General features: G+C 54.8%; 3 protein-coding genes across 11 annotated transcripts in view; 2 read left to right on the top strand and 1 right to left on the bottom strand.

Moving 5' to 3' along the window:
• On the top strand, positions 1-11,903 carry SLC2A4 (solute carrier family 2 member 4). 3 transcript variants are annotated; one of them, XM_070225637.1, is made up of 11 exons: positions 1-282; positions 1,600-1,716; positions 1,831-2,003; positions 2,093-2,217; positions 2,329-2,444; positions 2,546-2,708; positions 2,791-2,978; positions 3,147-3,251; positions 3,401-3,502; positions 4,036-4,239; positions 11,593-11,903. In XM_070225637.1, the coding sequence occupies exons 1-11, from the start codon at positions 250-252 to the stop codon at positions 11,800-11,802; spliced, it is 1,536 nt and encodes a 511-aa protein (XP_070081738.1). In that variant the 5' UTR covers positions 1-249; the 3' UTR covers positions 11,803-11,903.
• Positions 6,326-12,446, bottom strand: YBX2 (Y-box binding protein 2). Of its 6 annotated transcripts, none has more exons than XM_023653435.2 (9): positions 12,170-12,446; positions 11,421-11,484; positions 9,974-10,007; positions 9,016-9,105; positions 8,143-8,427; positions 7,856-7,959; positions 7,345-7,522; positions 6,821-6,905; positions 6,326-6,715 (listed from the first exon to the last, which is right to left on the bottom strand). In XM_023653435.2, exons 1-8 carry the CDS (start codon positions 12,444-12,446, stop codon positions 6,855-6,857), a joined length of 1,083 nt encoding a protein of 360 aa, XP_023509203.1. In that variant the 3' UTR covers positions 6,326-6,715; positions 6,821-6,854. The 6 variants fall into 6 exon arrangements, with proteins under 6 accessions (XP_023509203.1, XP_023509202.1, XP_070084044.1 ...); XM_023653434.2 differs by having other exon boundaries at positions 7,345-7,543; XM_070227943.1 differs by lacking the exon at positions 6,821-6,905 and having other exon boundaries at positions 6,326-6,552.
• The window catches only part of EIF5A (eukaryotic translation initiation factor 5A), a 22,830-nt gene continuing 14,129 nt past the window's right edge, over positions 12,176-20,876 (top strand). The window contains exons 1-4 of one of the 2 annotated variants that reach the window (XM_070227952.1): positions 12,176-12,751; positions 13,093-14,496; positions 17,888-17,977; positions 20,563-20,692. The gene's annotated coding sequence lies outside the window, so the exon portion shown is untranslated. Of the gene's footprint in view, positions 12,752-13,092; positions 14,497-17,887; positions 17,978-20,562; positions 20,693-20,876 lie in introns of those variants that run through there. The other variant, XM_070227953.1, reaches the window with a different exon arrangement.

The following is a 20,876-nucleotide window of genomic DNA, read 5'->3' on the forward strand; positions in this document are numbered from 1 at the left end:
GAAGGGCGTGGCCGGGGGGCTGCGGGGGCGCCTCGGGTCTTTTCCCCCGGCCCGGCTGGGCCAGATCTCCCGGAGCTGCTCTCCGGCTCCTTGGCTTGTGGCTGTGGATCCCGCCAGGCCCGCCCTCCACACATCACTCCAGGACCCCAGTCGTCCCCGCGTCCTCTGCCCGTCAGGCCGGAACCGCAGACCCCCTGTCGCCTCGCTCTCATCTACTGCAGCTCCTGCGCCTCCAGCTCCTAAGACGAGATGCCGTCAGGTTTTCAACAGATCGGCTCAGAAGTAGGGTTCAGCATGCGAGGGCGGGACGGGGACATGGGTCCGGCTTTTTTGGGGCTGGGGTCGCGATTGGGGTCAACTAGGGGGCGGTCCCTGCGCAGGCGCAGGGGGTGAGGATGGAAACCTGGCTGTTTAGACCCGGGCTGGCCAACCCGTGACAGTCGGATTCCAGTCCCTCCAAGAGGCAGGGTGGGTTTGGGGTACCGTCCAGGGCCACAAGCCGCAAGTGGATTCTGCGAGTCTGGGGTTCGGGCCATTCTCTAGTGTGTGGCGCGTTGCGCCGGGATTGGGAACACCCTGCCCTCGATCCAGCTTGAGAAAGCAGGTCCAGACAGGTCTTGCCCTCCAGGAGCTGTCCGTCTGTCCCGGCTCGCGGGTAGTTTTTCGAGGACCGGAGGATCTCCGTGGGTCCCCACCCCCACTCCTGGCTGTCCTCCCAGACGCTGAACTTTCCCTTGGCCCCATGGTTGGTGGAGGGACCGGGGGTAGTGTCAGCCCCCCTTCCCCGAGCTCAGGTTTCCGCTTGGAGACAATCTGTGCCGCCAGAGGCCACCACCGCCACCGCCCCTCACACCACCTTCCCGCCCCCATCCCCTGAGCGTGATTCTCCCAGGCAAAAGCCGGGCATGGCCCCCTGCCTTTCATTGGAGCTTAGAGGGGGAGGGGAGGCCCAGGGCGGAGACAGAGAAGGCCACCCCAAGGGCCATAGGCTGGAAGGAATGACCGCGATGTCCTTTTTGGAATTGCCCTTCTTGAGCTTGTTGGGGGCTTCCAGGAGCCGCTGAGAGAACCCCCGGAGGGGAGGGAAGAGGACAGAGGCTGATGATGATAAGGCTTGGGTCAGTTTATGAAACCAGCGCTGTCGGGGATACTGTTAACACTTAATTTTGATTTTCACACTTTCTCTGACAGGTAGGCAAAGCAGGCGACATTAGCCCTGTGTCCCCTAAGCTAGAGGAAGCCTAGGTTCAGAGTGGGGACGGGACTTGCCCAAAGTCACACAAATCTGAACTCAGGGCTCTTAAGGCCAAGCCTGTCCCAAGGTCACAGAGGAATTGTGAGTCCTAGGTCCCAAACATTTCTCTGCCTGCTGATCTCAAACATCCAGTTTCTCCCCCATGCCCTGGTTACTGTCTGGTTCTTCCTGCTCCTGTTTACACTGAGCTCTTCTGGCGATTCCTAATATGGCCCAGTTTCCCTCACCCAGCATGTTGGATGGAACCCAGCATCTTAAGGCTCCGGCTCGGCCTGGGCCCCTGGAAGAAGGCAAGGAACCACTATTCAGTGTGATGTGCCTCCTCTCTGCTTCTGCCTGCCCAGGATGGGGAACCGCCTCAGCAGCGAGTAACTGGGACCCTGGTCCTCGCAGTATTTTCTGCTGTGCTTGGCTCCCTGCAGTTTGGCTACAACATTGGGGTCATCAATGCCCCACAGAAGGTGAGGCCTCTGCAGCTGGCAGAGTAGGGGTGCCCAAACAAGGAGGCAGGGGATGTCAGGGGTGAGCAGAGAGGGAAGGGTCTCCACCGAATCACTCCTATGCTGTGCCCCCAGGTGATTGAACAGAGCTACAATGAGACATGGCTGGGGAGGCAGGGGCCTGAGGGGCCCAGCTCCATCCCACCAGGCACCCTCACCACCCTCTGGGCTCTCTCCGTGGCCATCTTTTCTGTGGGCGGCATGATCTCCTCCTTCCTCATTGGCATCATCTCTCAGTGGCTGGGAAGGTATGGGGCTGAAGGACAAGGGTGGGAGACAGGAACGTAGTCACAGCACGGGTGCCCTGACTCTTACGTCTCCACTCTTTGCCTGCCAGGAAAAGGGCAATGCTGGTCAACAATGCCCTGGCAGTGCTGGGGGGCAGCCTCATGGGCCTGGCTGACACTGCTGCCTCCTATGAGATGCTCATTCTTGGACGGTTCCTCATTGGCGCCTACTCAGGTACCCACAGGCACCATGGCCTGCCTAGTGCCTTGCTCTCCTTCACTATCCCTGGGTTTGGGGGTGGGAGTGGGCAGCTGCCCTCAGCCTTCTCTTCTTCCCTTTGTCCAGGGCTGACGTCAGGGCTGGTGCCCATGTATGTGGGGGAGATCGCCCCCACTCACCTGCGGGGTGCCTTGGGGACACTCAACCAACTGGCCATCGTCATTGGCATTCTGATCGCCCAGGTGACTGGGCCTGGCCTCGTGTGGGGCTAGGCAGGGGTTTGGGATGGGGCTCTGGGGAATGGGCTGAATGGCCTGCCCTCCTTCCCATCCTTCTCCCACAGGTGCTGGGCTTGGAGTCTATGCTGGGCACTGCCACCCTATGGCCACTGCTCCTGGGCATCACAGTGCTGCCTGCCCTTCTGCAGTTGGTCCTACTGCCCTTCTGCCCAGAAAGCCCTCGCTACCTCTACATCAGCCGGAACCTGGAGGGGCCCGCCAGAAAGAGTGAGCTTCTACCCTGTCTTGCTAGCACCTGTCCTCCCAGGCCCCCTCCCTGCCCTCTCAGGCTGACCCTCCTCACCTTCAGGTCTGAAGCGCCTGACAGGCTGGGCTGACGTGTCTGGAGTGCTGGCTGAGCTAAAGGAAGAGAAGCGGAAGCTGGAGCGTGAGCGGCCACTGTCCCTGCTCCAGCTCCTGGGCAGCCGTGTCCACCGGCAGCCCCTAGTCATTGCAGTTGTGCTGCAGCTCAGCCAGCAGCTATCGGGCATCAACGCTGTATGTATGCGGCACCTCTGGGAGGGGCAAGGGTTAGGGAACAGCCCAAGAGGAGGGGAGAAGGGAGCCAGCCCCCTCCATTAAAACTCAGGGTCAGTCCAGCTTGGTGTGGCTGCAGGGGAGGAAGGGACATCCCTGCCATCTCCTTTTCTTCTCCCCCACCTCTAGGTTTTCTATTATTCAACCAGCATCTTCGAGAAGGCAGGAGTAGGGCAGCCAGCCTATGCCACCATAGGAGCTGGTGTGGTCAACACAGTCTTCACCTTGGTCTCGGTAACTGCTGGACTCTGGAAGGGCCCCCACCATTGGCTTCACATCCCTGGGTGTCCTGGAGGTCTACTCTTGGTGGCCCCCACACACCCAACCCCTTCTACTTCCTGTGCACTGAAGGCCCCCTGCCAAGCCCATTTCTCTGCCCACAGGTGTTTTTGGTAGAACGAGCTGGGCGCCGGACACTCCATCTCCTGGGCCTGGCGGGAATGTGTGGCTGTGCCATCTTGATGACTGTGGCCCTGCTTCTGCTGGTGAGGCCTAGGGAGATGGAAGGGGACCGGAGGCCCAACTCATGGGAAGTGCCCCAAGAGGCTCTGTGAACAGCCAAAGCCCCTCCTCAACATACATGCCTTCCATCCTGGGGCCAGCCCGTGTGCCAGGACTGTGGTCTATGCTCCTGAGGGACCCAGGCTGTATTTTCTCCCACTCTGGGAGGAAGCTGTAGCACAATTCTGGCAGCCGAGAAGGAGAGCCACTCTCAAACCTCAGGAACAATTCCTAAGGACCCAGCTGTAGAACCAAGGGGGAATCAGCCATCATAAGAGCTGAGAGACATGACATCCCCTCTGCCCTGAATTGGCATAGGGCAGTCAGCTGAATGTCAGCGTTCAGAAATGCTCAATCTCCTGTTCTAACCAAGGGTGGCAGACCCCCTAATCCCCCCCGCCCCCACCACCATGAGCTACTAGGAGGAATAGATTTCAGTTCTCTGGATGGAGGGCAAAGGAAGATCCAGAAAGACCTGACCTGAGTTCCCCACCCTTCCTGCCTGGTCCCCCACTAGGAGCGAGTTCCAGCCATGAGCTATGTCTCCATCGTGGCCATCTTTGGCTTTGTGGCATTCTTTGAGATTGGCCCTGGCCCCATCCCCTGGTTCATCGTGGCTGAGCTCTTCAGCCAGGGACCCCGCCCGGCAGCCATGGCTGTGGCTGGCTTCTCCAACTGGACGTGCAACTTCATCATTGGCATGGGCTTCCAGTATGTCGCGGTAGGTCTCCTGCCCCTGTCCCATTCTCCCACACCGTAAGCCAGAGGAGGGCAACTCACAGCTAGCCCGCTTGCTTTCCAGTCAGGGACTCCCCTGGCCCATAGACTGCTGGTCTGGGGATCACTTTGGTAGATCACAAAGGGCCCTGAAGACCACCTGCTCCACCAGAATCAAAGGAAAGAAGGGAGCTGGAGAGCAACAGAGGTGTCTTCAAAACAAACTAGTGGCATAACATATGTACGCTAGGAATAAAATTATAAACTTCATATTAATACTGCAAATGTCTGGGAATCCACCCTGAGTTCAGTAACTCAGGATAGTAAAGAGAGAGAAACTATAGGAGAGTTGGGGTCCAGAGAATCCTTTTTTCACTAAATTCTCATTCCTGGTAATTTCCATTGTCCTGCAAAGGAGCCACTTGCTTTCTGCAGTATCCCAGCTCCCTATGAGGGTCTTTAGTTCCTGACTTGCCTGAGACCATCCCTCGCTCCCCCCAGTCAACACTTCTTTTTCCACCTGTCCCAGGATGCTATGGGTCCCTACGTCTTCCTTCTATTTGCGGTCCTCCTGCTTGGCTTCTTCATCTTCACCTTCTTAAGAGTGCCTGAAACCCGAGGCCGGACGTTTGACCAGATCTCAGCCGCTTTCCACCGGACACCCTCTCTTTTAGAGCAGGAGGTGAAGCCCAGCACGGAACTTGAGTATTTAGGGCCAGATGAGAATGACTGAGGGCAGGCAGGGGTGGGAGAGCCGGTGCTCTCTACCCGCCTCAGAGCCCCCTCCTTCTCTGCAGCACTTTAACCCTCTCTTCCCCATTACTTCCAGGGTGGAGGAAACCCTGCAGCCTGGTGGAATTGGGAAGCTGGAGGGAAGGGTGGTCTGAGCACCCCCTCAATCCCCTCGTGTGACTCTTGGATTATTTATGTGTTGTGGTTAGGCAGTGGTCATCAGGGTGGGCCATTCTCCCCTCTCGTCCCCTCCGTCCTCCATAGCCCACCCCCACCCCTTCCAGCCTCAGCTCCAGAATATTTTCATCCCCCTGCTAGAGAAGGGGGATTGGAGGGGGGAGGCGTTAGGACTGACTGTTTAGTGGAGGGGCAAGTGAAGCCAAGAGCAGGACTGGAGAAGAGAAACTGAGTGTCCTGCCACCCTGGACTCCTCCCACTCTCTGGCACTTTCTCTGAATTCTTGCCACATAGACTCTGGGTGAAGGGGTGGTCTGTTTTGACCCCTCCAGGGCAAAGGATGCACCCTCCCAAGGTCTAACCTCACCTCTGTCACTGCAGGCTCAGTTCTCTCGCTCCACTTTCCACGGCGAGAGGGAACACATGCCCTTATGTGGCGAGAGGAAGGGACAGCAGGCTCCCACCTCTAGACTTAGGGCTCTGGGTCCTACCCCCACTGCTCCCCAAGGCTGCCAGGTGGGGGTCCCAGCTCTTTCCTCCTCTCTCATCCTAGAAGGGTGTTGCACCCACAGGCTTTTGACCAGCTAAAGGAAACAAGAATTTGAAAGGCTGCCTGTAAACCCTGGGCTTGGAGGAGCCTTCAGATATTTTTGTATATGTCTGAAAAAGAAGGGAGAAGAAACTGAAGGTCTGTTGTACTAAATGTATATATATAGATACGTATATAAAGTCACTGTATGAGACGCGCGTCCTGTCGTGTGGAGGCACTCAAGGATGGCTGAGACAGGGACTGTGACTTCCCTTCCCCACTCTGCCTCCTCTCTATCCTGCCTTAGCCCGAGGCTGCAGAATCCTCTGGATGCTATCACTCGTGCTTCCAGTTATACTTCTGGTCATTGCTTTTATTAACAGTAGTAAATGCTCCATAAGTTGTAGCTGCAAGTGCCAGACACTGCTCTTGGCACTTTACAAAACACTCATTCTACAAGGGAGGAATCCCCATTTTACAGATGGGGAAAGTGAACGTCACGGGGTGAAGGCACTCCCTCAGAGCTGCACAGCTAGAAACAGGGGCACACGGATTCCAGAGCAGGCCCTGCCCACTGCCCCACATCCTCCTCCCACCTTCAACAGGGAGCGATCAGCGAGTATCCAAACAGAAAAGAGGCAGAGACCAAGACGACAGGAAAGCCTGTTTTTGTTTTTACTGGAGGCTCAGGTGGCACATGACAGTTCATAAAATGGCTTCAGAGGTCGGGGGTAGGGGTAGAGAGGAAACAAAAAATAAACTGGGGTGGGAAAGAAAAACAACCAGGAGGAGGTAAGAGCTGGCTGGTTCCTTCTCAGCCTGATTTAGGGGAGGGAGGTGGTGCCTCTGAACAATAAAGATGGATCCCTTCCTTCAACCCTTGGTAGGGGAGAGAAAAAAAAAAAGCAAAAGGCTGTTGCTTTGGCCCTCCTGAGTCTCAAGGAAAAGGGGGAAAAGCCGATGTTTTGATGTCATGAATTATGGGAAAGGGGCGAGGGGTTCCTGGATAGGGTACGGGTCAGTTGGAAAAACTGGCAGATACCTGAGAGAGAAAAAGAAATGGACAGTCACAACAGCCGCTTATCACGACCCAGTGCCCTGCCCTCATGGCTACCTGCCCTGGGCCTCCCCAAGAGCAGCCACTCACCAGATGGTAGCTCTGGGTATCCTTTGAGTTGGAATCACTCCAGTATGGTGGTGGTGGGGTCCCCACTGTTGATGGGGGCTGAGGTCTAGAGAACAGGACTGTTCTACTGAGATTCTCCTGTTCTTTAGAACCCCAGCTTCAACCTTCTCCCACCTTGTCTCTTCCATGCCCATTGCCCCTTCCCACTCCTCCCCAGTTCTCACATCCACAAGCTGGTGCTGTGGCTCCAAGTGGAGCTGAGAGGGAAGTCTGCAGGGGGTGACACGGGCTCGACTGCCTCTGCTAGGGTTTCTTGGTAGGTGGGGTGCCTGCCAGGAGTGCGCCCAGCAGTACTGGCTCTTGGGTGTCAGGGTGCACAGAAGCAGGTGGGATGGGGGTGGGGGCAGGGCCAGGATGCAGGGGAGCAAAGGAATAGAGTGAGAAGGGAAAAGAAGAGTATAGAAGGAAGGAAGGGAAGAAGGGAAGTCGGCCCCAGCTTTTTCTTTCATCCCCTTGCACCCTGGGTAGACAATCCAAGGTCTCACCTCTGGGGCTGTGGGCTGCCTGGGTCCAGGGGGCTGCTGCCGTCGCCGCTGGAAGTAGGGGCGGTTTCGTGGGCGCTGAGGCTCAGGCCGGGAACCATCAGTGGGGCCTTGGCTGGGCTTGGTCTCGCCATCCCCACCTTCTGTGGTAGGCTGCTGGGGTGGCCTGGGGCGGAAGGGCCTGGGGAGAGAAGTGGGGACCCTGAAGGGAGCAGGGAGCCCAGTTCAGACCACCTCTCTCCCTCCCTCCCAGCACTCCTCCAGCAGAGGAGGACTAGCTGCTTCCCCATCCTCACCCGGACCCCACCCCCAGGAGCCAGGCATGCAGCCCCTAGAGCCTGCTGCTCCCTGGGAACCTCAACAGTAATTGCTCAGCTACCCAGCCCTCCTCACCACTAGCTTCAGGCTCTTCTTAGAACTTAGCTCTTCCCCCTCCCATCCTCCTGTCCCCTTCCCCCTGGGGACCAATACTGGATGTGAAGGGGAAGATAGAGCTCCGGAGAGGGAGTCTTACCTTCGGTACCTGGGCCGGAATCTAGGTGGGGGGACCCGCTCATCTCCCTGCTGCTGGTCCCCCTCCAATGGGGCTGTCTCTTTGGGTTCTACCCCATCAGTGCCCTGGGGACATACAAAGGCCTCGGTGAGCAGGTGGGACACCAGGTGCCCAGGACGCAGGTCTCCACAGCTCTTCCCAGGCCTCAGTTCCGCTTCCTCTGGGGACTCTGTGTCTCTATCCTCACCAACTCCCACTCCCTTCCCAGGACTTGGGTAGCTGCTTCCCTCGTTCCCAGTTCCCCTCACCTCCATAGGCTGCTGCTGGTTGGGGGGCCGAGGGCCTCGCACAAAGCGCCTTCGGTAGAAGAAGGGTGGTGGGCGCCGTCGTCTGGGCCGCTGCCCAGAGTCTTCAGCTCGCTCCCCTTCGCTGCCTGGTTCTGTCCCGCCTGATGGAGCCTCTGCCACCATGGGTGGCGGGGCAGCTGGGCGAGGCCGGGGAATGAATCGGCGGAACCGACGTCGATTGGGGGCATAGCGGCTGCCTTTCACTGGCACCCCCCCAGGCCCAGTTACATTAGCAGCTTCTGCACCCTGGGAAGAAGGTGGGGAGGAAACACAACTTGCTCCAACGACAAATGCACAGCATTCCAACACTTGCTTGAATTAGTCCTCCCCTTCTTCCAGCTAAACTCCCCTCTCCGGCTTTCTCTAGTCTCTAACTTCTGCTTCTTTCCACCCTCCCCAGGGGGGCAATGACATGTGTTTGGACAAGTACAACTTGTCCTTTGGACTAGCTGCTACTGGACCCTTTGGAGTTTAAGACTGGAGTTGGGGATGGAGAAGAGGTCTGGCAGCAACCGTCCATCTTGCTGCAGAGGGCTGCCTCTGAGACCTGGGGACAGGGCCCTGTGTGGAGGGCAAACATGGGAGTGCTTGGTGAACTACAACCAAACCCAGCTATTACTGACTGATGACAGGGACATGTTCTTTAGGACATCCCTTAGAGCAGCTAGAGTGTTAATGACAACTTCGTGGGAACACGTTCCTGCTCCCACAGCCTGGGCTAACCAGCCAGAGGAAGAGCTGGCCTCCAAAGCCTGAAGCCCAAAGCCTGAGATGCCCTCCAGGCTATCCTCCCACAAGCTTGGTCGACTCTATATCCCAGAGCAGCCCCCAAACCTTCTCTCCTTCCACGACATCAAACTCCACAGTCTCCCCATCTCCAACGCTGCGCAGAAACTTCCTGGGGTTGTTTCTTTTAATAGCTGTCTGGTTAGGGGAAAGGCCATGAGAAAGGTGAGGACAGCAAGCCGGGAGCCTCTCTCTCCCCTGCTGGGTCCACCACCCAATTTCATCCTTTTCATCATTTCACTTGTGGGCTGGGGCTGGAGGGCGGAGCAAGAAGGTAGTCAGAGTTTAGTAGGGGAAAAGCCATAAGCTAGGGGCCTCAGGACTGATTGTGCAGTTACCACTGTCCCCAGGATACACTCCCTCCTCCCCTTACCCCTTGGGGATTTCAAAAAGGGAGGCAAGAAACATGAACTCAAACGCAAAACCAAAAGCAGAGAAAGTCTAAAGTTGCAAAGCGGGCAAAATGGACTGTGCTGCTTACCTCAGTCCCACTGAGCGCTCTTTCCACCAAAGCGGTGGTTCTCAAACTGTGGTGAGCATCAGCATCACCTGGAGGGCTTGTTAACAGACTGCTGGGCCCCTCCCCCAAGTCTGACTGATTCAGGAGGTCTGAGGTGGGGCCTGAGAATTTGGATGTCAGGTGATGCTGCTGGTGCAGGGACCACACTTGGAGAACCACTGCACCCAAGTACTTCTAGCCTGTGTCCTTTCCCTCTGAACACTGCCTATGATTCATTCCTGTAGTGTTAACAGGTCCCAGTAGGTAGTGAGCGTGCTGTGCCTGGAGGGCAACAAGTACATTTCTTACAGAGACAACCCAACACAAGTGGGGCCAATGGCAGTTAATACAGGCACCTGAAGCAGATGGGGAGCAGAACTACTTCCCGGTGGGCATGCTGTTGTGAGAGAAAAGCTGGAAAAAGATGATCTGTGCTGTGAAGGATTATGGCAAAGGCCATCAAAGAAAGGGCGGGTTCCTGCCCTCAGAATGCCAACCTAGTCTTACCTGGTGAACAAAGACGTCCTCTTTGGTGTCATTCCTGCAGAACAGGATGGGTCGTTAGGGGGTATGTGGTGAGGCGCTCACCTCCACTGAAGCCTCCCTAGCTGCCCATTCCTAAGATAGTGGGCCCACTCTCTCCAGCCTTCCATGGCTGCTTGGGGGCAGACAGGGCCCAGGGAGCAAGACAAGAGCCAGCAGGGCCCCTGGAAGCTGGTACAAAGAGAATGTACCTAAAACCTCAGTGAAAAACTTGGGCTTCATGAGAAGGGCGGAGGGGGAAGGCAAAGGCACCTTGAAGGAGCTGGGTCAGCTCTTTACCTGCTCAGCACTCCACCTTCTACCCCAGGGGCACCTTAGAACCTGGTAGTGCTGGGTGTAGGTGTTCCTAGCCAACCGCCCCACTTCCCCAACCCCCATCATGGCTGGAAAATTCCGCTCTGTCTCCTTCCTTCTACAGTCAAGGAGGGAGAAAGTGGGGACAGGGGTAGAGGTGCAGAACAAGTTTAAGGGGACAATGTGTCAAGAACTTGCTCCAAACAGCCACAAAACTTTATTCTCATGCTCAGCCTGGCGGTGAAGCCCAGGGTCAGCCTCCCTCTCAACACACCAAGGGATCAAGGATGAGAGAAAAGATATTGGTTCATTCTCTATAAGTCGTCTGCCTATCACCCCAGTTTATCCTCGCACCCCAAGGAGGGCAGTGAAGAGGTTTTCCTTTAGAACCTCCCAGGGATCTTCAGTTTCCAGAATTAGAGAGGGACCCTTCCCTAGAACAAATGTTCTAGCTTTGAAACACTTGGATCTGCACAAAGGTCAGCCTGCTTAGAGGCAATTGGGGCCTCCCAGGAGGGCTGGGCTGGGCAGGGTGCCCAAGCTGGGGAAGGGCCCACTGGGGGAGACCTGGCTCTGCTCAGATCTACCACTGAGGCCCCGCTCAGTGCTGAGAGGGCGTGGGGCTGCTGAACCAAGAAAGCAGGAGCTCTGGCTGGGCTGGCCCCTTCCTCCCCCACCCCCACCAGCCTCAGTCCCATCAGGTGGGGTATTCAAATGAGCCAACAGCTCTCTAAGGGAGATGAGTTATGAGAGTGCTATGTGTACTGCCTGAAACAGGAAATGAGGAGTCCAGCCTGGAGCCCTGAGGCACAGAGAGCAGGGACATTCTGCCCCAAAGGGGGGCAAACTAAACCAAAAGATGAGACAGACAAGCTGGGAGGATCAGAGCCAGCTTTGCCAACTTCCTAGATCATTAACCCTCTGCTGCCCTTGAAGAATGTAGAGGAGGTTTCATCTTGCCCACATTTGTGCTGTGGTTAAAGACTTTCAATCAGCGTCAGCTGGACATTGCAACCATGTGCCTTGGCAGGATAGAGATGAGGCTGGGAAGGTGTCCAGTCCCACAAGCCAGTTTGGAAGACACCCGTTCCACCCCCTCCCTGAGTTCCTCGGATACCTGTTGATGAATCCGTAACCATTCCGGACGTTGAACCATTTGACAGTGCCCAGGACTTGGATTGCTGCCAGGCAGAGATGCAGTGGGGACAGTAAGATGGGGGGAAGAGATGGAGTTGGACTCAGTTTTGAGACACTCCAAAATCTAACCTACCTCCCTATTATCTATTAAGCTTAACTGCAAGCCAACCAGGTTTCACCTAGCAGTTTCAAGGCATTCTCATCCCAGATCCATCAAACAGAAGCCCCCACGCAGCGGCGCTCAGGCTTTCAAAATCCTTCCAACTCTAAGGCAAGTTCCTCATATGCTACAAATCCAGGCCCCTCACCTACAACCGGGTACTCACCTGGTCCACGAAGTCCCGCCCTCAGGTCACAACTGAGGGCTTTTCCAGCCCTCCCAATGTAAGGGTCCCCAGTGCACCTGCTTCCTGGGCTGAGATATTTGCCCAGTACTAACCTGAGTCAGCTAGGCCAAGTCAACCGCCCCGGGGGCGTGGCCAGACCCTGAGGTTTTATCCTCCACCCCAAGGCCCTAGCTGAACCTGTCGACCACGCCCTCCAGCCCAGGAAGGCAAGGCAGGATTTCCCACAAGGGGAACTCACTTTGGTCGGCTGCCCCCAGCCCAGCCAGACCTTTGAGCCTCCAGGCCAGGCCCGCTCAGCTTTCCGACCCCATCGGGCTCCACGTTGCCCCTCCCCCAGCCCGCCGACCCTTAAGAGCCGCCCTGGCACGCGCCCCCCCCTCACCCAGCACCGGCTTGTCCGCCTGACTCCGGGCGGGGGGTGCGGGGGTCCCCAAGGCCGCCGTCGCCGGGTTGCCAGGGGTGCGGGGGCCCGGCGCCGAGGGCGTCCCAGCAGCAGGGCCCGAGGCTGCTCCGACCCCGCCGCTGCCCGCCCCGCCGCCTGCTTTCTGTGGCTCCCCGGCGGGCACCGGTACCACCACCGCTACCACCCCTGCCGCCGTCGCGGGCACCGTCGCCGCGGGGGCCGCTGTAGCCACCGCTGCCGCCTCCGCCTCGCTCATCCCGCCGGGTCCAGTACCGGCCCCCGCCGCCACCTCCTCCTCCGCCGCCGCCGCCGCCTCCGCCACCGCCCCGGCCCCTCCCCCCGGCTCGCGAACCCGCCGCCCCGCTCGGTCCTCGCGCCCCGAGCCTCGCCCGCACGCCGGCAGCGGGCCCTGAGCCGAGGCCAATCGCAGCCCGCAGCCGCGGCGCGCGCAGGCCCCGCCTCCGGGCCACAGGCCAATCCTAGCGGAGCAGCCCCCCGACCCGCACGCCGGCCCCGCCTCCCGGACTTCGCGCCGCGGCCGAGGCCCCCGCCCGGAGCCCCGTAAGTACACCTGGGCCCCGCCCCGAGGCTGTCACGTGACCATTCCCAACCCAGCCCATTGGCCGGCGGGCCCTTTCCCCTCCCCCCTCCGCCCCTTTCCACCGGCCGCGGGAAATCAAACGGGCTAGTTGCGCCCCAACCGCCACCTGGCGTCTGCGCGAAGGGCGGGGCGGCGGGCGCATCGCCAAGGTTGCCCCTGACGACAGAGGCGGGGGCTGGAGCCGGCAGCCTAGGTTCTGGCTGTGAGCGCAGCACTCACCTCCACCCTCGGGACCGCCCTTACCCGTACTGCCGGGTGTGGACGCCTCCTTCCCAGTACCCCGCCATCCCTCTCCCTGCAGGATGCACCGCACGCCCGGGGCTGCGGTGTGCGTCTGCGGAGCAAGCTGGAAGGCGCGGCAGAACGACTTTCCCAGCTCACGGTTGCTCTCACAAGCTGGGCCTCTCACTTTTGTTTTTGAGCTGAACTACATATAGCAATATGCACCACTCTTTGCTGAGTTTTGATAAATGTGTCCATCCATGTAGTCAACATCCTAATCAGGGTATTTTTCCCTCGCCCGAGAAATTTCTCTGGAGCCCCTTCCAGGCAATCCCAGCCTCCCCGAGACCACCGCTGTTCTGATGTCTACCACGGTGGATTAATTTCAGGGTCCACCGTGGGCTCGGCCTGGCGGGGGCCTCCCTCTCCGGCTTTCTGCCCTCTCCCTGGCCACTGCCCTCCGCCGCCTTTCATTTCTCCAACTGGCTAGGCTCTGCGGACTCAAGGCCTTCCCCCAGGCAGTTTCCACTGCCTCGAACGTGTCCTCCGTGTCTCTCAGGGTGAATTCTTCTAGTACCAGCTTACATATCACTCCTCAGTATCACATCATCTTTTATTTTTCTCATGGCATTTTTGAAAATATGGACGTATCCTGTTCATTTGCTTCTTTATTCTATTCCTCCTCCCGCCCCGTCCCCTGGACAACGCTAGACCGTGAACTCCACAGCAATAAGAGCCTGGTAGTTGTGCCTGACACCTGGAGCAGTGCCTGGCGCAACATGGGCGCTCAATATTTCTTGAATAAATGAATGGTCCCCATTCCACAGATGAGAAGACTGTGGTCCGGTGCGAGGCTTGCGCCAGATTTCGCGGGAACCCGGAAGGTCCGGCCCTGGAGCAGCAATCTCCCTTCCAAAGTAATGAGGCTCCAGAAGTCGCTCCTTCCGAGAGGCGCCTCCCCGACCCAGGGAGGACGCGGCCGGCGCTAGGCAGCGCGTATTTTTAGCCGGGACAGCGCGCTCCGGGGCAGCACTCGTGCCTTCACGCGCTGCTCTGCCCCACGTGCGCTTCCCGAGTCCTGGTGTCCCGGCCAGGCCCTGCGTCGGCTCCCCAACTGCGGCCGCCGCCAATCCAGGTCCCGGCGCGCCCTCTGCCGGCCACTCTCGGAGGCCGCCGGCACCGGTTTGCTCGCGGTCCTTCCACCAGCTACCCCGCCCGCCCCACCCCTCCTTGCTCTTTCGGAGTTGAGGATTCTGTTTCCCTGGGTATCCGACACAGTGGACTGAAAAAGAGAAAAGATGAAAAAACAACTAAATCACAAGGCGAAGCCGTGAAGGACACAGACAGTACTACCCTCCCTTAGGACCAATTTACCTGTGCCCAGCCCTGAACTCAAGGAATGCGAGCAGCACAAGACCAAGGCTGGAGGAAAGCAAGCAAGAATCCTCTCAGTGACCCCGGCCACAGAAGAATCTCATGGAAGGTACAGAGGGAGTTCAGGTGTGGACTGGTTAACAATAAGGTCTGATGGTGAGCTGAGGGGAATCTCTTAGGAAGGGGAGCCCTGTTTGTAGTAAGATTAAAAATGTGTCAGGAGACCAGGGGTGGGGGCGCTGCAGGGAAAGGTACTCCCGGCCAACGACACGGAGCCGAGAAACACACATGCAACAGTTACTTGCTCTCTATCCCCATGGATAAGAACTCGCAGATGCCACAGAGAGATGCAATTAATTTCCCTATTCAGGTGAAGGGTTTGTGCCGGTAATTTTCTGGTTATTTAAATATTTCTAAGTGCCGTAGTTAACAAGGGCTCCAGGCAGTCTAGTGAAAAGGCTTTCTCCTTTTTGTCACTCTCTTCCCATTTGCTCCTGCCCACCTGAAGTTGTCTTGCTTACCTTGTTCACTGTTTACAAAAGTAAAAACAGAGCCCTTGCCTCCATAGCTATTGTCCTATACATCTCCAGTAATTGAACACCAGACTTCCAGAGAGCAGTCTTTACTGTCTCTACTTCATCTTTTTCACACCACCAATCCAAATCTGGTTTCTGCCTCATCGTTCCACTGAGATGGGGTCCACAATCCCTTCCTTTTTTTTTCTTTTGCAGGGGAAGATTTGCCCTAAGCTAACATCTGTTGTGAATCTTCCTCCTTTTTGCTTCCTCCCCCCACCCCAAAGTCTCAGTACATAGTTGTGTATACTTGTAAGTTCTTCTGGTTCTTCTCTGTGAGCCACCACCACAGCATGGCTGCTGACAGACAAGTGGTGTGGTTCTGCTCCCAGAACGAACCCGGGCTGCTGAAGTGGAGTGTGCCGAACTTTAATGGCTAGGCCATCAAGGCTGGCTCTTCAATCCCTTCCTAAATGTGGTTGGTTTTGGGTTCTCTTTTGACTCCATCTGGAGAAATGTTCCTGCCACACCTTCCACGGCCCGATCTTCTGCCATGCCCTCATACCTCTCCTTTTGTGGCTTGTTCTCCTCCACCAACCTCAATCTTTCCTGGACTGTCTTCTCCTGCCACCTGCCTTCTGGCAGTCATTTTACCCGTGCTCCAGGTTTGGGTGACCACCTGCTATTGCTGGCTCTTAAGCGTGTCTCAGGCCTGAGTCCTTCCCACCATCCAGCAGACTCCGAGCCAGGCCCTCTCTAGCCACTTGCTCCTCAGGCTTCCGAAACTTGACAAGCCCATGTCTGAGCTCCTCTTTTTTTGACCCTTCCACCCCCTCCTCGCTGAGTTATGTCACCACTTACAAACAATCATTCTTTAGTGCCCGTCCCTTGTTTGTAGACCAGTTTTCCCTGGACGCTCAGGCTTAGCACAGCAAAGGGAAGAGCTGTGGTATCAAATTGAGATAATCTTTGAAAGATTTAACAGATGGTGTCACCTCTGTCCCCTAGTACCAACTACTCTCAGAACTTTCCCCTCCAACTGTCTCGTTGCAGCCTAAATCAGAGTTCACTTCTTCTCTCTTCTAACGCCTGTGCCACAGAGTGTTCCCCACCTACAGCCTCCATCTTGTCTTCTCTCACTTACTCTTCAGCTGCAGTTACTTTGTCCTTCCCTCTTTCCAGCTTCTCCTGGCTCTCTGCCAAGTCCTTGACCTTCTCTCCACCTTCTACCTCCTTGTCCTACCTGCTATATCTGATATTACTTGCCACCTCCTTCTTGAAACCTCTTCCTTATCTTGTTTCTTTTTGACCTAATAGCAGTAAGGGTTAGTATTTATCGAGCAATTACTATGTGCCGCACGCTGTGCTGAACACTTTCGATGCCTTCAGTCATTTAGTCCTTCCAACAGCCCTGGGAAGTGGATACTATTATAATTACCCCCGTTTTGCAGGTGAGGAAACTGAGGTATAGTGAAGTTAAGCAACCAGCCTAAAGTCATGCAGCTGCGGAGCAAGCCAAACTGGGATTCAAATGCTGATCAGCCTAAGTGCAGAGCCCATCGTCTAAGTCGCCAGCCTCCTTCTGCTGCGCTGGGACTACACTTTTCCATCTTCTTCAACAATCCCTTAGCCCCAATTCCCCTCTAGTTCTTTCCATATGTCAGACTTTTCCTCCCAAATTAAACTTCTTGAAAGACTGTCTGCATTACCCAGATTCGGCTTCTCCCCTTGGCCTGATATTCAGGAAAGACTCTGGCATCTGCCATGTTACCTAGTTCAATGGATCCGTCTTTTGCCCTCCACCTCTGTCTCTCTGACAGATGCAGCTTCTTCAGGGGCTCCTCAGTCTTTTACTTGCCCCTTCCTAGAGGTCGGAGACCCCGGCTCTTCGTGTTCTTTCGACACTACCACTTCTCCTGTGGAGAGCTCATCCAGTCCCCCTGCTTCAGATAAGACCCATCATGGGTAGAATTGTGTCCCCTAAAAATATACATTCAAGTCCTAACCTCTGGTACCTGTGAATGTGACTTTATTTGGAAATAGGGTCTTTGCAGGTGTGATCGAGTTTAGATGAGGTCACCATTGGTCAGATGAGTCCAATAGGACTGGTGTCCTTAAAGACAGATGCATGGGGAGAATGCCATGCGATGAGAGAGGCAGAGACTGAAGAGCGGGGGCTGCCTGAAGCCGGAAGAGGTGGGAATGAGCCTCTTTTCAAGGCTTTGGAGAGAGGAGAGCCCTGCCAACATCTTGATTTCAGACTTCTATCCTACAGAGCCATGAGAAGAAATTTCTGTTGTTTTAAGCACCAAGTTTGTGGTACTTTCCTACGGCAGCCCTAGGAAACCAATAAACCCAAACACAGATGAATCCCCAGTCTATGCCTCCAGCCCAGACCACGTGAGCTCCAGACCCGCGATAGCCAACCGCCAACTGGAAATTTCCAGGGTCCGCTCTCTTGGTAAAGGGCTCCACCATATCCGGATGTGGAGATATGCACCCCACTGCCCCTACCTGGTTCACACTGTCAGCGTCTCTCACCTGCATCACTGCAATGGCCTCCTGCCTACTTGGTTTCCTCGTCTCCAGAACTGCCCCCGCCCAATCTATTTTTCACAAAGTACCTCACAAGCAAAATAGCCTCCCGGTCATTCTGTTCTACCATCCTGCTTTATTTTCACTGCAGTATTTACTAGTACCTATTTTGTTTATTTGTTATAATAGTTTGTTCCTATTTTCTTGTTTATCATTTGTGAGCTTAGACTCTCATCTGTCTTGCTTGCTGCTGTATTCTCAGCATCTAAAACTGTACCTGGCATCTAGTAAGTGACCAGTAAATATTTGGCTGAGTGAATGAAGGCAGCCAGAAACACCTCTCTCAAATGCCTTTTTTTCTGGCAATACTTAGGCATGTTAAACATATACACTCCCTATGACCCAGCAATTCATCTTCTGGGCACGTGACCCACAGAGATTCTTTTTCAGGTCTATAAGGAGAAATGCATGAGAATGTGAAGGTGGGAAGTTAGAGGCAGCCAGGGCCTCCATCACTGGGAGCGTGACGGAGGAAATGTGGTAGGTATGCACCATGGCATATCATGCAGCAGTTAGAAGCAACAGGTTCAGTGTACTTACGGCAACGTGGATGGATCTTAATAACACGGTGCTTAGAGAAAAAGGGAAGGAACACAATGAGATTTACAGCAATCTCACTTATTTAAAAAGACACATTCCCACAAACAACAAATCACATCCCATCAGAATATACAAAAATGAAAAGATAGACTTTGGCATAATTGCCTGTAGAAGGAAAGGGATAGAAATGGGAGAAGAGGTTAAAAATAAAATAAAATAATTAGGCAAATTTGTGAATGAATGAATGAAATAGTCTATTCTGCTTAAAACTCTTCAGCAGCTTCCCATTGAAGATTCATAGGTAAAGTTCAAACCTCTTAGATTAGCTCTAAAGCCCCAAGATCCAGCCTTCTGTCTCGCCATGGCCACTGAGTCCCTACCCATCCAGGCCCCAACCCTCCGCCCTCACTAGTCTTTTTGACGCTGGTCTGAATTGTCCAACTCAGTAGCCACTAGGTACATGTGGCTATTTAAGTTTAATTGAAATTAAATGAAACAACAAATCCAGTTCCTCAGTCTCACCAGCCACATTTCAAAAGCTCAGGAGCCACATACGGCTGGTGGATACTGTATTACCACAGATATGGAACATTTCTTCATCCCAGAAAGTTCTAGTAGACGGCACTGCTACACAACCATCTCTTTATATCTCCACTTCTGTGATACTAAATCTTGTTCTCAGGGATTCCTTATTTGAATTCCAGGCATTTATTGAGAACCTTCCTCTGACCATGTAGTGAGGAAGACAGAGGCACCACTAACTGTAATGATAATCGCAGTGCTTGTTAGCAACTCTGTGAGTCTTCTAGAAATATTTCAGGTAGTTTAGAAGAAAATGTGCATATTTATTTCTTCAACAAGCATTTATTGAGCATGTACTGTGTGTGCCAGCTACCATAAAAGGTGCTGGGGATAGAGTTGTGAACAAGACATGCAAGATCCCTGCCCTTATGTAACTCATGTCTAGCAAAGGAGGCAGTGAAATATGATACACATGATAATTACAGTTATAATCAGACCCCTGAGGAAATGCTCAGATTGATGTGATCCAGAACAAGAGGATGTAGGCGGTTATTCTGGAATTGGGCTGTCAGGAAAACACTGCCAGGAGGTGTGTCACTGTTTATGCTCTGACCTGACGGATGAGAAGAAGACAGCCGAATGAAGGGAGGAGGGACGTGAAACAGCTAGTGCAAAGGCTCTGAGGCAGAAAAGACTTGAGCCTATTGGAGGAAAAAGTTTAGTGAACGAGGAGGAGGGTGAGGGAGGCAGGACCAGATTTATTCCAAGAGTGATGGGAGGTCTTTGAAGAGTTTTAAAAAGGGCAGTGAGTCATATGGCCTGATTTATTTTTTTAAATAAATTTTATTTTTAAAAGCAGTTTTAAGTTCACAGCACAATTGAGCAAAAGATACGGAGATTTCTCATAAACCCCTATCCCCATACATGCACAACTTCCCTTACTTGATTTATGGTTGTTTTTCTTTTTGGTTTTTCCCTGAGGAAGATTGGCCCTGAGCTAACATCTGTGGCAACATTGCTCCATTTTGTATGTGGGACGCTGCCACAGCATGGCTTGATGAGCATGACTTGATGAGCCCAGGATCTGAACCTGCAAACCCGGGGCCACTGATGCGGAACATGCAACCTTAATCACTATGCCACTTGGCCAGCCCCTGATTTATGTTTTTAAAATATCACTTGGCTGCTCTGTGGAAAATAAACTGGAGGGAGGCAGAGGTGATGGGGGCATGGATTAGTGTGGGGGTGGTGAGGATGGAGAGAAGGGGACAAGTTTGAAGTCTGTTTTGGAAATAGTGTCTGCAGGACTTGGTGGTGGACTGGATGTGAGGGTGAGGGAAAAGGAATCAAGGAACCCAGGTTTTTAGCTTGAGCCAACTTGGGTGGATGATGATGAGAAACGCTGGAGGAGGAACATAGTCGGGAGCTTGGTTGGAGCTTGTTTGAAACATCCCAGAAGAGAGCTCAAGCCGGCAGTTGGAGGGAAGCATCTGCAGCTCAGGAGAAAGTCCAGGCTAGACTCACGCGTTTGGAGTCCTGAGCACAGATGGGATTTCTAGCCCAAGGGTTGGGTGAGCTCTCTGCGAAATAAGTGTTGATCTCTATTCTCATAGATGAGGAAATGTCCCAGAGAGGCTAAGTGATTGGGCCAAAGTGAAACAAACAGTGCGTGGCCCAGGGCAGGAACAGCACGACCGTGTCTGGGAGGCACAGGAGGCCTGTGGGGGCTCTTCGGAGGGACAGCAGGGGTAGCTGGTTGGAGCCTAATTCTGTCAGGCCTCGAATCCAGGTGGAACCTTGTTCTGAATGAGTGGCCCCTGAATGATTATATAAAGCCCTTTACTGGGTTGTTCTTGGTTGAACTGAGTCATCTCAGAAGACTGGACGTCATTGGTGGGGATGCAGGCTTCCCTGGCAGGCTCCAGAGGGCAGTGAGGGTGGAGGGATGTTTTTCTGGACAGGCAGGTCTTTGCAGTCTCTCAGATCAAACTCTCACATTACAGCTCAGTCTGGGGAGCCAAGGTAGCGCCTGAGATGGACTGCCCAGAGGAAGTACCGGGCTGACTTGGAGGACTCCTTCTCCCTTCAGGGGTGGCAGGAGGGGAGACGCCCTCCTCTCCACACAGGTCTCAGGTGAGAGGAATGCTCTGTCGTGTCTAAGCTCCACCTTTAAGGCTGTTTCCACTTTGTAGAGACAAGCATTTAGTGATTCTCACTCACCTCTGAGCTGTCCAGCCCCCTTTTCCTTCACAGAAATTGGGGGTGCCAATGGCCAGAAAAGTCTGATATTCTAAGTTGGACCAAGTATCCTGAGGAG

Source organism: Equus caballus, chromosome 11, assembly GCF_041296265.1.
Source record: "Equus caballus isolate H_3958 breed thoroughbred chromosome 11, TB-T2T, whole genome shotgun sequence".
Taxonomy (NCBI): Eukaryota; Metazoa; Chordata; class Mammalia; order Perissodactyla; family Equidae; genus Equus; species Equus caballus.